The sequence below is a fragment of the Dreissena polymorpha genome, chromosome 2, assembly GCF_020536995.1.
Source record: "Dreissena polymorpha isolate Duluth1 chromosome 2, UMN_Dpol_1.0, whole genome shotgun sequence".
NCBI lineage: Eukaryota > Metazoa > Mollusca > Bivalvia > Myida > Dreissenidae > Dreissena > Dreissena polymorpha.
In genome coordinates this window covers 7,723,176-7,740,686 of record NC_068356.1, presented here as the reverse complement: position 1 = coordinate 7,740,686, position 17,511 = coordinate 7,723,176, and the positions used below count along the sequence as shown (strand labels likewise).

At 33.7% G+C, this 17,511-nt stretch overlaps 1 protein-coding gene across 1 annotated transcript in view; it reads right to left on the bottom strand.

Moving 5' to 3' along the window:
• Positions 1-17,511, bottom strand: part of LOC127865630 (uncharacterized) — a 114,779-nt gene that overhangs the window by 87,963 nt on the left and 9,305 nt on the right. The window contains exons 2-6 of the mRNA XM_052405513.1: positions 8,952-8,970; positions 8,484-8,710; positions 7,962-8,189; positions 7,677-7,806; positions 7,350-7,393 (exon numbers count right to left, since the gene is read on the bottom strand). Coding sequence (XP_052261473.1) covers positions 7,350-7,393; positions 7,677-7,806; positions 7,962-8,189; positions 8,484-8,710; positions 8,952-8,970 — 648 coding nt within the window. The remainder of the gene's footprint in view (positions 1-7,349; positions 7,394-7,676; positions 7,807-7,961; positions 8,190-8,483; positions 8,711-8,951; positions 8,971-17,511) is intronic.

Here is a 17,511-nt window from a genome sequence, read left to right as displayed (position 1 = left end):
TGAAGGTCATTTGTTTTTTTATCGGCTGTAAATAAGTGGTCGTGAAACAACCATTTACTTTCGTCTCTGAATAAAATATATTACTTTTCATCAAATTCTCTCGCAACCCCGGGTATCGGCATAAGTTGAATATACATTTAGGAATATTTATAATTTACTATTCATAGCAATTTAGAATTCAGTCACCCATTGGAGTCGCTGGATAAACCGCCTTTTTATTTTCAAATACAACTATCATGCGAGTATTTACCCCTCGACGTATAGAAAATAGATATAGGTTTAATCTAAAGAGTAGATCTCCTAACCTATATTGCCAATGTATTTGACGTTAAACGAATTTCATTCAAAATGATGTTTTTACTAATTATTATAATAGCCACATGCTTACCACCTGTGACCCATTCTACCCCACCTTGTATAGGTTCGTAATTAGGTTTCAGTATAAACATTAAATACAATAGCCTAATATATCGTTTCTTTATTCAGCGCTTTGTTTTCCTTTTGATTTTTAGACATTAATATGAATACACCCTATATGCAATCCGAAGTACTCACCAACCCATTCTTAGACTTAAGAATAAACCATGGACTTACGCCTTAAACTATAGGGTTTGCATATGCACAGGCTAAAATGGCGCTTTTGTCTTTAACACACAGTTCTGAAGGTAGAATAATGTAATTATATGTTACGTGTCATGCTGAACATAACTTACACGTAGCTATATAAATTTGTAGTTTGACGAATATTCTCTATTTTTGGACTTACGTCTAAGAATCAGTTAGTCAATACGGGCGATGGATAAAAGATATGTATAAAGTGTCATAAAAAATCTCGAGTAATTCACACGTAAGTAACATGAACTAAAGTTAATGCGAGCCAAGCCACCAATTGTTTGGTTTTAATGTCGCATTGCAAAAGTTGTAATTTATTGTGTCCAATGTGCACTACACATCCTGGTGGCTGACTTGATTGATTAAATATCGTATGCATATAGAGCCACATATTATTAAGCGAAAGCAACACACGTTTATTTCGCTTATATTTGTATTAAATAACCGCGTTATAGGTAATTGAAATGAAAACCAATACTATTGTTTACATACGATACAAGTCTCATGCTTTGTAAAAAGCATTCATACGCAGTACAAAGTATAATTTGTACTTAATGTCTGTCACATTTATAATATCATAGGGCGATAAATTGAGTAACGTGTACGAGTTATTGAGTGTCTCTGCAAATCAGCACGTGAAGGTTTTTCACAATATCAGACAGTTCAGCGGAAGAGTCGACTGGGAACACGTGGCTTACATCAGGCTTTGCCTTGTCCTCATAGCTGGCTAACCTCATCAGCTGATCCCTGTCTATTGACTTGCCCACACCAACCACGATGACTCGAGTGCTGTATTTAAGCCTCATAGCTTCCAAATAGGCCATGTCCATGTCATCGATCTTTCCGGACAGGATCAGGACCGATACCCTGTTGACATCTGGGCGGTCAGTTCCGAAAGAAGTTCTGATTCCGGACAGTAGATCTGCCGCGCTTTCAACCATTCGCTCCTGGACATCCGTCGCAAAGTCACTGTCTCCAGAATAATCTGCTAGGGGCAAATCTGCATTTCTGCAACTTTCTTTCAGGCCTAGACGAATATTCTTAGAGTTTCTGAAAGCGCCACCCACGTTTTTGATGAACTCAATCACGTGGTCCATTGAGTCGCCTCCGATGCCGTGGATTCCAAACATTATGTCACCCATAAAGTCAGACGAGCACGCTAGAACAAAGGTAAGCTTTTGAAAGGCAAGACACGAATAATAAAAATAATAATTAAAAATAAATAATAATAATAATAATAATAATAAGTAAAACCCCTCATGATTTAAGGCTAATATTTAAAGTATCGTTGCAATAATGGCAAATTATCAATCATAATGGATAAACATTCCAACCTGTAATAACGTTTTTGATCAATCATTCATCGACAAATACGTGCATTACAGCAATGCCTTTAAATACTTTGAAAGATTATTGATTGTTAGCGCCTTAAAATCTGCTCCTATAGGCATGACTTCGAATATCAGCCGAGGCAAATTTGTATATTATATTCTTATTTTACTTTGGTCTTAAAATTATTTAGGACTTAACCAATCATCGTTTTTTTAAATACATTTCCAAAATAGTGATATAATTAAACACGTGCATTAAAACGTAAGTAAAGGAAAATCGAAAGTATGTAACATAATATGCAACCGATGAATCAAATGATTGTTTCATAATCATTATTGACATCGAAAAACATGTTAAATTAACAAATAAAGTGAAGTTAAAATGTTTTTTAGTATAGAGCTTTTGCGCATCTGACCACAGGGGTTCGATCATATTCTTGAAGAAAATACATAAGTAATCGTGTTTTACCGACATATTTTATTTCCCTTCACTGTATAAATACTATGTTATTTAAAGACCCGCGATTCTTGCATTCTGCGCCTTACTAGCCAAGTATTCATTTTTACGATATGAACGTGATATCAAATCTATATGTGATCTAGCAACATGCTGGTTGTGTCTACTTACTTGGATGATCACTCGGAACTGCAAAACAAGATATCATCGTTTGATATTAAATATTTACAATAGTAAACAAACACGTACATACAATGTTAATGATTTTGAAGTTGGGCAAACATTTGTGAAAACTAATTTAGCATATTTATATTAATATATGCATGCGTAAAACACATATAAACACACTGAAGCTGCACTCAGGATATTAACCTTTCATCGGGGGGGGGGGGGGGTCTTTATTTATTACAAAACATGACAACACATAAATAATAAACACACCCCACTATGAAACAGGAGTAAACTTTAGGACGGTTATTGCAAAAAAATTATCTTCACAAATGATCATGCACAATATACTTAAAACAAGCTTACATTTCTTAAAGAGTTATTACCACCATATGCAACAAATGGACATTATGGAAACATGTAAGGCTCATTTATGATATATGGAACAGACATATTTCTTTAAGCATATGTTACAAACGTGCCTCGTATGCGCATAATGCTCGTGTTTATTTGTCTTCCACTAAAACACATGTTTCAAATCTTTTTGAATGTGTAAATAGAACACCAACATTGTTATTTAAAATGTTTTGTTATTATAATGCGCCAAACATTAAACAAAAGCACATTTGTAATGAAATGGTACATTTCTCCTACGTTAGACCTTTACAGGAAAGAGGAATGCAATTCCGTAAGATTAATTTCAGTTCAGCAGATTTGTACTGATTACCTTTGCATGTCTTGAAGGCTAAAAGATCTCTAATTTTCGGAAGTGCGGGGTATCCATTGACCAGAAATGAAAAATCAGACACAGGTTTGGAGGCCATTGCTTCCAGTTCGCTCTTGTCAGTCTTGTTTCCAACACCTTAAGGGATAATAAGAAGCTGTGTATCAAATTTTACAACGCGTGGGAACAATATCTACCCGAATGGTTGGTAACGTACCCTTTCGCAGATCTTTCAATATGTACGGTTACAAAAGAACAATATATTAAAGGTTAGATAATAATCATTAGACTAGGATTGAAGGCCAAAGGCACACAATTGACGTTTCCTTAGGTTAAGGTTAATTTAAAAATATTAAATTTAAATTGATTGTATCGAAAAGAGGCTTGAAGAAACGCTCTTGAGTCTGTGTCTTGAAAAAAACAGTAGTCGGTATATTTGCAAAGACTATAAAAATGCTTCTCGAACGGTGATCGCATTCGGGAGCTCTAAATCGCGAGGTGGACTTATAATACAAAGCAAAAGTTCAACTTCAGCACGTATGATTCGGGTATGGTATGTGTTTATTTCAATGCCATGAAACTGACTTCTTTTGAAAAAATAGGTAAACAATTGAGATATTAGTTTGCGCACATGGTTATAACCATATATATATATGAAAATAATTTACCCGTGGTATTGACTTTCTCTGTCATACTGCGACCGCTAAACGTAAAGATTAAGGTTAAAAAAAAGCAATGAAAAGTTTTGAAATTAATTCCGTTCAGGTACAGATTGTACGGTTCGTAGCACCATTTAAGAAGTAATTGCTATAATAATTATAAGGGTATTCATTTGAGTAAAACCTTATTCAGCCTCAAAACCCATAGGAGAGCCAATACTTTACCAACAGTAAAAACATAGACTCCGCTTTTATGCACAAGCTCAATCTGCTGCAATGTCTGGTCTGGCCTAGATGATACCCCGTCCGTAATGACCACAGCAATATGAGCTGCCCCTGGCCTCGCGCCATTCTTTGTCGAGAAGACTTCCTTCAGCATCAACTTCGTGCGGGAACCAATCGTTATTGGACATCCAATACGTTATAATGAATTTATGTTGAAATTTAGAACATACTATACCATGCACCGATTTGTGATGTAATGTTAGGTGCTCTTTATAACAAAGTCCATTTCAGATGGATGATTTCATAATGTCTTTAAACTCTTTTCCAAAAATAATCAGATTTAAATATTCGTTTTTGACGTCTTATATTAATGTTTAGCGGATAATAGGCATTTTTTTTTAATATATCTTTTTGAAACTTAAATAGTCACTTTGTTGGAAATGTAAGGTTACGTTTGTCAATCCACTTGTGTACGTACCTCAAGTGCAAGGTGAGTGTTGGTGCTGCCACCTGGTTGTGTAACTTTAGCGATCTCTGAGATAAGTTCCTTTCTTGTACTGTATTGGTTGAGATGTATTTTAACCACTGCTTCGTTGCTAAACGCTATCAGGGCGACCTGGAAAAACACGGATATGCATCGACATATTTTGGTTTGTTACAATAAAACAGTTTTCCGAATAAAACAACAGCAAAAACAAATTGATAAAATAATATTATGTTCTATCGTGTGATCAATAAGCACTATGCCAAAATACATAAACAATATAACTGCTACTTAGTGGCCAACATTCATCACTCGACCCGACAACGCAAATGCATGCTTAAACAATGTCCTTTTTTAAGTAAAACGTGATAACGTAAAATATCGAACGAATAACAAGCGTTGAATTCAATACCCGAGTTTTCCCACTCTCAACGTCAAAGTGGCTGACGACGTCGCCAATAAAGGTTTTCTGTGTCTCGAAGTCAACATTCCAGATACTGGATGAACTGTCCACGATGAACACAATGTCTGCCTCCTTACCTTGGCAGGCTGTAAAGCGGTGTGATTGCATTAATTACTATGGTATCAGCAACTTAAAAAACAAAAAAATAATTAAAGGAACGCGTTAACACTGTGTGTGTTTCCGTTTGCCATGTCTTAAAATACCCTTACTTGATTACATATTTTACTGAGTTGTTTTTATGTTTTTATTGGGTTTTATTCAGTGTTAAATTTTTCTGTTGTTCTTTATACCATGGATGTAAACGCAAGTGTAAGCATAAACCATTTGAACACCATGTGTGTTCACGTTGCAATTCATAAGTCTGAAATTATTAAGATCGCGTTGCTTCGCCTTGTTAAAAGTAACAATTATTGTCGAATATCATGTTCGTTTTTACACAAAACTGCCGCACGGCTAACTAATAAATTAAACTATACGAGAAAAAAACGTAAACAGTATGTTAAAACTATTTGTATTTTTTAATGACAACATCACATAGTCATAAATATTCACAATTTGCATTGTCTATCAAAGATTTAATTGTCTTCAAACAACGATAGAATAAATCAATGAATTCTGGAATGGAAATGTCAGCATACTTATTATAGTCTGTCAATTCATTCGACATGAATAAGCCAAAAAAGCATGATGACAGATAAATACTAAACATTATATAGTTGTCACCATTCTTGATTATAGTTCATGCATGAATGCCAAAGTTACCAAATACAATTGAGTAGTCTAACTTACTTTTGTCTGGCTCTTCTTGCTGCACTAAAACAAATAAAAACTGTTATCATTTAAAAGTACTAAATAAGGACAGAAATTGTATGCCGTTTAATCTGTTGTTAAATAGCAATTGTTAAAAGTTAATGATAACAAAATAATAAAATAAATATTCACCAATACTCAAGTACGTAAGTTATTTTTTTAAGTGTTTTAAAATGTTAGTGTGACATATACTATGTGACCATTCAACACACGGCTAGAGATTATTTATGCCATTTATCTATTGAAACTACGCAGTGCTATATTTTTTGTTAGCAACTAGACCCTGTGTCGTTATATTTCTGCTTCTTTAAAATAGTGTATTGTTTTTATCAGGAGTGAACCTTATATAGACATATTTCAGTCGAAACAGAACATGGTGTGTTTATTGTCATAATGAAAGATTCATTATATATTTATTGTGATTACATAAGGTCCGCTAGAGAAGTTCGAGCCAGTCCACGCGTTGACCTCCATCATAATCTTGTAAACCGAATCAATATGTAATTGTTTGTATTTAAAATTCGTCCAATATGCATAATTAATCAGGGCGCTCCGTGAAAATACGGTGCAATTGTTGTTTTGCTGTATCTTTAACGATTATATCGATTGTGTTCCTTGTTTGAGCCGCTTCTGGTGCAAAACAGTATAAATGCAGTCCGATTATCTATCGTTTTCATTTATTATTTTCGAAAACATCACATCTTAAAAAACGTTCCGTTTTGTCTTGCTTTCGATTGTCTGCGATTTACGACAATACACGAGTTGATGGGCTTAGTTAAGATGTCATTCGATCTTAACATTTAGGCTGATCATTTATATTTCTGAACCGTTTATAAATGTTTCAAGACTCAATCGACTTCTACGATTGACCTCGAGATCTGACATGATCATCACGATTAATTCTAGTTAAGACAAACATTTTCAAAGTTGCGCAAATCGAGATAGTTTGGAGTTCGATTTACAGACTTGCATTTTATTTATAAAAAAAAACTCTCACACAAATACATTTTTAAAATCCGTATACCATATCAACCGTCATATTTCTATGCGATTATCATTCGAATAAATGGGTTGGCGTTGGTCATACCTACAGATAAACAGAATTTTGCCAAAGTTGTGGTGATCAGTATCAAGTTTATCATTTTTTATTGTATCCTTACCAATGCGCTTATGTGCATGCATGGAACACACGTTTTGCATATTCACGAAACGCTATATATTTTTGTTTCAGCTTGTTAAAGCATTTAGCAACCAACTGAAGATTTTGAAGTAAAAAGGTCTTATTATCTAGCAAATATTAAATAACGGTGATAACACAATTATACAATAGCACACTTTCAAAAGTATTTATACAAACTTTATGTTTACGAATAAAATGAAAACGTTCTTACTTTGAGTCGTTGTTGCCGTTGTTGTCGTTGTTGGTTCCGGTGTTGTTGTAGTTGTTGTCGTTGTTTGTGCTGAGGTATTCGAAATTATAATTTTCTGTTAACCAATATATTAGATTGAAATAAATACAATTACTTAGCTACAACTGAAACATTACAATTTTTAACAAAATGTTAAAGCAATAGCTTGTTTGTAATCCAACTAATAAAAAATATGAGCACATTTGTCAAAAGTTATTTATTTCAAAGGTAATTGCTGAAAGTTTTGTCAAAACAGCGACCGTTACATGCACGTAGGCCAATATGATGTTCCCATAAATGTTGTAAACAACATTTATACGAAAAACGTTCTTACGTTTTGGACATGCTTGTTTGCCAACAAGTTTGTCATATCCCATGGTCTCCAGATCTTCGAACTTTTCTACTTTAAAGAAATTTTCCTTAGCTGGGGAGCTTGCTATAGCCTCAAGCTCATTAGTATTTACCTGGAATGAGAGATGTTTTTTAAAGCTCTAGGTTGAACGCAATATAAACGTTCACCTCTGATTCAGAATTGACATATCATTATTTATTTATCGACAAGAGATAAGTTTAAACAAAAGACAGTGAAGCAATAACAAAGACTAGTTTTGACCCCTACTTTGTGTCCGATCCCCACTGTGATGATTTTTATTCCGGCATCTTTCACAGCCTGTGCAGCTGCCAGTGTTGCAGTTTGATAGGTGCTGTCTCCATCAGTGAGCAAAATACAAATTCTCGGGACATTTTCGCGCACGCCGTTTCCGGGAGCAAAGAGGTCACTCAACGCCTTTTCGAGTGCCTTGTGTGTATTTGTCTGGTCCCCGTTGTCCTGTTTGATCGTTGATACCTATTTGGCCCAAATGTATACATACACTTATACATATTATTTTCGAACGAAATATTTTTTTATATTGTAGCTATGTGCATACAAACTAAACATTGACTATTCAAATATGCCATTAAAAATTACCGGTATATTTACAAATTGTAAATTTGAGGAAAAAAGTTGCAATCAAATGTAAACAAGCGCTTTAGGCAATTAATACATAACTTACAATTAAATCGAATGAAACCATTTCAAAAGTTTGCTAAACTAAGAATGTTTTGTTATATAATCAATTTGAAAAAAATATCGCCATACCTTTTTAAGTACGTCCTCCTCGTTATTGAAGTCTTTAAAATTAAACTGTTTAACAACGTTTTTGCTAAACGTGAGAGCGGCAACTTGCGTGTCTGTCGGACTGATTTTAAAGGTTTTGATAAGTTTGTTTACGAACTCTAACTGAATCTTGAAATACTTGAACCAGATGCTTGAAGAGCTATCGATTATGAACGCAACATCTGCCGGTTTTGGACATAGCTCCGCGCCTATAAACAATTATGTAGTCATGTAATTGTACTTTGTAAACTCGAGGTCAAGAACTGTTTAGCACATCTTTTATTAAACGCAAATAGAATTAACATGATTTTTTCGCAAAATACATATATGAATTAACTGTCAATTTTACATTACGACGATATATGTAAATACAGGCTGTATATTATATTTCATTTTTCAATAACACTTCAAACACGTATGAAATAAAACCAATAAGAATGAAATACTCACCTGTTGCTGTTGAAAATATCTGAAACAAAGAAAAATAACACAATTAAGAGTCACAATATTTCATAAAGGCTTAGCTATGTGAAATGAATATTACGTGAGAATGGTGTAAAACGTTTGATGACATAAACTATACGAATGCTTATTTGACGTTTTAAGAATAGAGATGTACGGTTTACATTACCATGAAAAGCACAAGCACATACGTTGACGACATTTTACAATCTAAATCCGACTGTATCGACCTCTCATATAAATATGATATGGCTTATGATTTGCGGTCGGAATGCAAAAATGTTATAATGACATGTGGTAGGGGTAATTAATTAATTAACTATATTCCAGTTACAAACATAACTGTACATGTAAATGATCAGAGCTTACAACAATCTACTCTTACAAAGTATTTTTATGTAACGGCAAAAAGTGATCTATATTTACAGGTTTGTTGCTGAATAACTATGCAAGTTATACCTGTAATGTCTGTAAAAAAGATGACTGTCAATGAGCAACACTGTTTTCAGAAAAACAGTGTACTAACATCATGCATACACATAATATTTTCGGTATGGCAGACATGTCCACCAACGAATGAACTCACTTGTCTGAATGTTAAACAATTATGTGACCAGTCGGCTTCATTATGTATATTAGCCATTTTACACACGATCAAACGGTACATGCTGCACTATTACGTTTACTGTTGACAATGACTTGTTTTTACTTGTTCTGTTTTCCTGCTCGCACAATGCATTTAAGTAAACAGTTATACAAGGACACGAATTCCGCTTAATTATTGTATCATTCATGTTAAACACATATCTCATTTAGAATTTAAAGCGAGAGCAGTAATTTTTGTTTCCTGATGCGTGGCTCTCGGTATCGAGAAAACAGTTTTCTTGAGTTTAAGGGGTTTCGCTGTGCCAATAGCGCTTTATTTTTAAAAGTGGCTCCTGTTTTTTTGAAGTGGCGAATTAAAAAGAATCGGTAAAATCCTATCCGAAAATGTACTGCGAGTCGAAATAACGCGACCGAGCATTAGCGGCCAGCGTCTGTCACTTGTAAATATTGATTTACGACGATGTAAGCGACCTACAGTGCACAATGCAATTTGCAATCACTGAAGCGTGTAAGTGTTACAAACGGTGTTTTTTTTTACTGCTATTTCGAAGTTTTATGGGTTTTGTTATCGGATTAACGGCTCCTACATGAAATTGAGCAATAAATTAAGTAACACGGAGACGAACTGTCACTACGATCAATAATTATAATGATTATTAGGGCCGCTATTACTTTAATCAAATCCATGGGGCTGGCAAAAGCATTTAATTTCTCCACAAAAGCAAATAAAAACTTGTTTCAACAGGTATTTTTGAGCATTTATGTTGAATAGTTTCACTAATAATGTTCTGAGAAAGATATAATTTGATTAAGGTTCATGTTGAGGCTTAATTTTGAAAAATGTGGGACCCCTAGCATTGAACTCAAATTTGACTAAAGAAAGAGTGCCACATTGAAAATGTATACATATATGCTTTAAAGGATGTTTGTCCTTCAAACTGCTACCAATTTTGTACATCAACGTTTCATAACATCCACAAAATCAATCAAAATACAAAGCGATTTTAACAATTAAATATACATTAATTTCAAAAATCTGAATCATGTTTATTCCACGTATTTCGGCGGAAAATTATATAACTTGTGATTAATATCGACATTGACGAGGGCAAGTTACGCTTAAATAGTAAAAAAAGTTTACATATCTAGAAATATCAAAACTGGAACACATGTCATTTCATCACCATGGGGGCAGCCATTTTTAAATTAATAAAATAGAAAGAAACATGCTAAAAACTCACTCATCGCCTAATTGACATTCCAAACGGTTGACGATGACAAATGCATTGGATTGTAATCTTTCCGTTGATGTTTGCAAACTGCACGATCAGACCTCACAAACACTCAAAAGAATAACTATGTAAGAAGCATTTCACCAATGTTTACAATCGTTGTCGAATCACATGTATTATATTATTGCGCATAAAATAGTACGCTTACAGACTGACTGAAAGATCGATACGTAACTCCGTTCAATTCATCACGGTATACTATTCTAGTGATAATATATAATAATACATCGCTTTAACAATCTAAAATTAGAAATAATTCTTTTAAACGGAGTTTTTAATAACGAAAGTGAAAACAACGGAAGTTGGATGGATATTCTGTGAGATGCACTTCGGCTCCAGAAAAACAATACATATGAACTAAAAAAGACGTGTGGGGGACAATTTTCAGCTGGAAAATATTTGAAATAGGGTAATTGATGATACCTCTACGTGGTCATTTCTGTTATTTTGTGCGATCTCTTGCTGATTAATGTTAATAGTTGTTTTACTAGTTGCCACCCAACTGTCAAAATACGTATGTGTTTTCTCAGGTATGTGTATACACATACCCGGTTTTCTCACCACTGCACGTGGTTTCGACCGATTTGTTTTGCACGTTTTTCTACGGAGCACAGCGATGGCCACGCTTTCAAAATGGGTAGAAGGAATCGAAATATAAAATCAATTGGTTTGCCAATTTCTTTATATTCCTTTACAATTTTATATATCGTCTGCAATCTGTTTCAATTTGAGATGGTTTAAAATTTGCAATTTGGTTGAGAGGTTAATAACAAAATTGTTAAGCCTTTGAAATAGAATTGTGACTCTTATTATCCACCATACCTGGATTTTTAAAAAGTAGTTACGTTTTAGTTATTTTTAGAACTTTGTTTAGGAAATTTATCCAAAAAAGGCAGTTGAATAAAAACTCATTTGTTGTTTTATGACAATATTTTTTTGTGAAATGTTGCTAACTTGACCTTGTATATGTATATAGCTTTGTATTTATTCAACTTAAGGTAGTACATATCCTTCCTAACTTTAGATTGAGATTTTTTAAATTAGTGTAAAAATGTATTGCTTTTAAACCAAAATATGAATAAAGCACACAAATATTGAATGTCAAAAATGTGTTTATGTTATTCTATCCGTCTTAAGCTTTAAAATGATATATAGTTTGACCATATTGTACCACATTGAATAAAGAAAAAACAAAGCGAAGTTTTAATGAATTTTATCCCCCCCCATGAACCTTAAGATACCTACAATTTCTTAAATAAAAAGTATATCATTCACTCGATGTACTATATTTCGAATATGTTAAATTTCAGAAATTTAAAGAAAGGGATATTTATGTGTTGGTTTGTTGTTGATAGTTTGTAAAAATATGTTTTATGTTATTTCAGGCAACTAGAATGGATGGTGGCCATTATTTGGGCCTTTCTGTCAGGAAATAGGCGTGAAAAAAACATTCATTTAATTGACCTAGGAAATCATCCACCATTAACAGAAAAGGTTTTAACAGCAGAAGCTGATGTATATCATGTCCAAATGACCAAAATATAACTGTATAACAATTTAAAGTGAGATGCTTTATTTTAGTGATGTTTTATGTTTCTGTTTCACTTTCAAATGATGTACATTGGTGTGATTCTTTGTTTAAATAATTAATTTGGAAACATTTATGCAGCATACTGTTAAATACATTGATGTTAACATTATTATATTATTTTTGTTATCTGTGTTGTTTATCAAGTTGAGAACGATGTTATTTATATGCAAATAAAGCTTATTAAGACTTATGAAGGTATGACTTATGAAGGTACTTATTTTTTATGTAATAACATACTTTTTAAAGTGATAATATAGTCAATGACATTAATGTAGTAAGGTTTCTTTCAATGATTCTTATTAATAAGATTGGAATAACCGACAGTTTTCACGCCGCGAGAAAGTGGCGACAACTTGTTTTGGGCCAGTGAAACCCCTGGAGAAAAACACTTATATGCTAGTGCAAACTAAGTTCATCCGTTTAACGACCTTTCAAAGAATATTAAAGTGATATTATGGGCATTTTTCACTGTTGAATTGAGCTGGAAAGAATTAACAGGTCAAAAGAGTTAGTTAAAATGTGGTTACTGACCAATTATCTGCAACTCATCTTGCTACCAGTTGTTTATAAAAACATTTTAAATATTCGATATCTAACGTGACTCACCCATTCCTCTAAGTCGAAATCATCCGTAAAACAAAAATTTGTCTTTGTGTCGTATGAACGAATCTGCACTAAAACTAAATTTAGGTTCACATCGTACATGCATGATCAGTCTTCAGACGAACGAGCGGTTGATATTCAAATGCATTATTTTTTCTCTTTCCAGGATATTGTTTTAGTATGTTGATTCTGCATTAACAAATATAAGTGTATATTAAGTGAGAACACCAAAAATAAACAACGGTTGCGATATACACCTATAAACTTTTAGATGCCCATAATTTCACTTTAACTGATGTTTTTTTTCTTTTATAAAACTAGTAAACGTTCATAAAATGGACAAGCTGTGTTTGAACCAGAGGGTTTTATCCCCGAAGATGTGGAGATCCGGATTACAAAAAGCGGCAACACAATTTTCACACATTGTACAACAATTAAAACAAGGGACAAAATTGTCACAAAACCAGGTTTTCATTGTGAAAAAAATCTGATAGGGAGACAACTCAAACTGAACTTTTGAAATGAACAAACAAAATTAACCCCCTTTGTAAATTTGTTTTAAAATAAATCTATTTTTAGTCGTGGCGACCTTGACGTGATTATTTCGTGCGACACACCGTCCCATGATTGTGAACAAATGTGCCAAATGATTTTAAAATATCATAATGAATGACATAGTTATAGCCCAGACAAGCTCATTTATGGCTATTTTTTACCTTTCAACTCGAAGTGTGACCTTGACCTTGGAGATATTGACGTAATTTTTTCGCGCGACACACCGTCTAATGATGGTTAACAAATGTGCCAAATGATTTTAAAATCTCACAATGAACGACAAAGTTATGGCCCGGACAAGCTTGTTCCGCCCGCCCGCTCGCCCGCCAGCCCGCCAGCCAGCCAGCCCGCCAGCCAGCCAGCCAGCCCGCCCGCATTCGCCAATCTAATAACTAGTTTTTTCCTTCGGAAAACCTGGTTAAAAAACCGATTCTCTGCGAACCTGTAATGTACGTAAACCTCTTGATGCTCCGCCACCTAGCACGTTCCATAAATCGCCTATAGCAATGCGATAACAATCCAATGTGGTACACCAAACGTGTAGGCGTATGCGATTTGGTCCACAGGTGATTAGCATGTGGCTATGATATTTATTACTGAAAACATCATTTTGAATGATAAATAATCATATTATAACGAAAAATCAACTTTTTATGCACCCTGTTTTCGGTTGATTTCGAGTTGAATACCTTGTTATATATAGATTTGATAGTGAACTTTTTTTTTCCAAAAAAGTTGATTTTTTGGTAATAATATGATTATTTATCATTCAAAATTATGTTTTCACTAATTAATATCATAGCAACACGCTAATCACCTGTGATTTGGACTCTGCCGGAAGCACTCTTGAAGCACTCTTGCCCTCCCCCCCCCCCCCCCCCCCCTCGTTAGCGTGCCTTTAGACGGTGGTACTATATAAGCAATATCAATTTAATTAAAGCTTACATACATATTTGTTATTCTAATTTCAAATGTACGTAGCATACAGTACAATTGCTGCGTCCCCCACCCACCCGGCGAAACTTAATTTGGTTACGTTTGATCAAGATACGACGTAAAGCAGGAATACTATTCTACGAGTTTTTAGTCGTTGATGAATGAAAATGTTTAAAAATTGCTAACGTAGCAAGCCAAGAAGAAATTCAAACATTGCATTTCATAATCGTTATTCGATTGAAATTTACTGTTTAGTATGCATCGTATGGGTACATTATTTATATCATCTACTGAAACATGTATTTAATCTAAATTATAATAGAATTTTCGACATTGTTTTGACATGTGCTTCAGCCATTTTTATTGCGCAATATGTTGTCATTCGGCTGTTCTTGGTTCGATTCCTTTGTTATACAACCGAGCCTAAGGAGATGGGAAATTACAAAAATTAATGTCAAATTTTATGCCGAATATGACAATGTCAAAAGCATTGTGCATGGATTATCATGGGATATGAAGAATATATGCATTCGGAGCATGTTCGTTACAAAATTCTTTATCTTGGTTTACTAAGGACAAATTAAAATGTTTTTATTCTTAAAAGTGTGTTTTGACATTTTGTGTCAAATTTAATGCAATATCAAGGAACTATAGCAACTTTAACGCTGTCATTTTTTGTATAGATTTTGTCAACACTGCTTTATATTTTAAGTAGTCGAAATGTGGGTTGATTTATTCGGTAAATAGAGATTTAATTCGACGCTGATACGCTGATATTGTTGCAATTTATATTCCTTTGTTTGTGGTAAGCTTACATGTTGGTTACGTTATATTTATGTTCTAGTATTCACGCTAGACCAAATACGCTAGCGTGTACGTCATTTGCATCTCGTATTGCGTCTGAAATCCGGTCCAACCTGGATGTAAATACGTATTATTGAACAAATTGTGTTTGTGTTAAATAACCCAACGCCTTTCAAAAAAACAAAAACGGAGGAACTGTACAAACAGTATTGTTAGTAACGTTAACCAAAAAGCTTATGAAACGTAACAGTTGTTTGCAAATTGAAGTCATTCGTCGCGTATGGTTTAGTGTGGTTTGCAATGTTTGCATATGTGGGGGCTGACACAAAAAGGTTCGTATTCCGAATTATGTCGGCTTGATCTATTTATTATTATATGAAAAGTTATTGACAGTCTTGATAGTTTTATTATATATATTTTTGTTGAGAATTCCAATTTACTGGTAATTCAGTTTGATTTAGCCTTCAATAATTAATACAGCCATCAATCTGTATTTCACTCCCATTTCGATGGTAGACTTGTTCACAGATATTTGTTATTTTTGAATCGTGTCATTGACTTCTTTGATAAAATTATTTTGAATAAAATCCTAAGTATTTTATCAAGACAATGAAAACAAACAAAAAAGACTATACATCCGAGTTTGAATCCAGCTCAAAGGGTGTGTGTTATCATTGTAATTTTGACAAAAAGGCTTATCATTGTAGTTTTATGCGTATAGTTCACTCATTTCAAACATTTTCTTCCACAAAAATAACAAAGCAAAAGAAATCCACCTCCTTTTTTGTAAATCGTTAAGCGGTACAACGTTGAATCCTGAATTTTAGTATAGAAGTGTACGTTTTGATGAAATAAAATGTAACTACATTTTTACTTGTAAAGTCAATGGTGTTTTTGTTACTGTTGTATGGAAATATAAATTGTATTCTGTTCAAACAGAGAGAAAGATTTTAAACCCATAAATCAGTTTGTCAGTTTGTGTCAATAGGAACAAATGGTCTTACAATTTTTAAAGTTTTACTTTTCTTAAATTAATTGTACTTTGATGTTTATAATTTAACAAGTATTTGTTTATTATTGCAGATGTTTCTGCAGAGCAGTTTTGGCAGACACTAAAAGTATCGTTAAGGACTTTGGTAAAGTGATTTCGCAAGTCATTGGTTAAGTGTCAGGTGCAGCCGCTTAATCGACTGCCCGGTTGTTTGTGACGAGAAAGTGAAGACATAGGTGTGTGCCAGCCAATCAGAATGCAATAGTCTGACGGGTGGCAAGAAAATGGTTACGAGTTTCCAGGCTAGCACGTGCGCCGACGGCTATGGGAATAATGTAAGGGTCTGTGGCTGTAGCTTTGAAACGTGTATGATGGAGTGTGGAACACGGACCACTGCAATCGAGTTGATAAAATGTATGTTTGGCTGTCACCATCAGTAAATTATATTTATATTACATGCTTGCAAGTGCTTGTAATGATTCTATGAAAACTACCAATTAACGCACTGCACGTTAGTCAGCTTCAAAATGAATTACGACCACATTGTGAGTTAAGTTTTACATTTTAATATATATCAATCAAGTACATAAAAGGAAGGGACAAAGAACGCTCACAGATGATAATCGTTTGTTTAAGATTTATTATATATCGCTGAGGTGTTAATGTTCATATTTTTACCAGCCACTAGCTAGATTAAGCAATATAAAAGCAATATATAAATGAGTGTTCGTTAGATTATTTTTGTAGATAAAACACATTTTTTTATCGACTATGATTTGTGTTATTGAGCACATTCGAGTTTATGTGTATTTTGTATGCGTTTTGTAAATAAAATATGACTTCTTTGTGTTAAGTCCTTATTTATTTTTGAGTCATTTTTATACAAATTTAGCGTACGACACCAAAGAAGATTCGCGAAGGAAGCTTTTATAAAGGCTTTATTATCCAACTTCACTGGGCAAAAACACATCACAAGTATATTTCACAGGGAACAGTCACATTTTTTTTATATTGCATAATATTATACTAACCACGACTACAACTTTCTTGTTACCAATTTCAGAGGAAAAGGAATTCAAATAACATCGATGGTTTCTTTTTAAATATTTATGATAGAAAAGTCTATTTTAATATACGAACTGAATCACAGTTTTTAATGTTTCATATGAA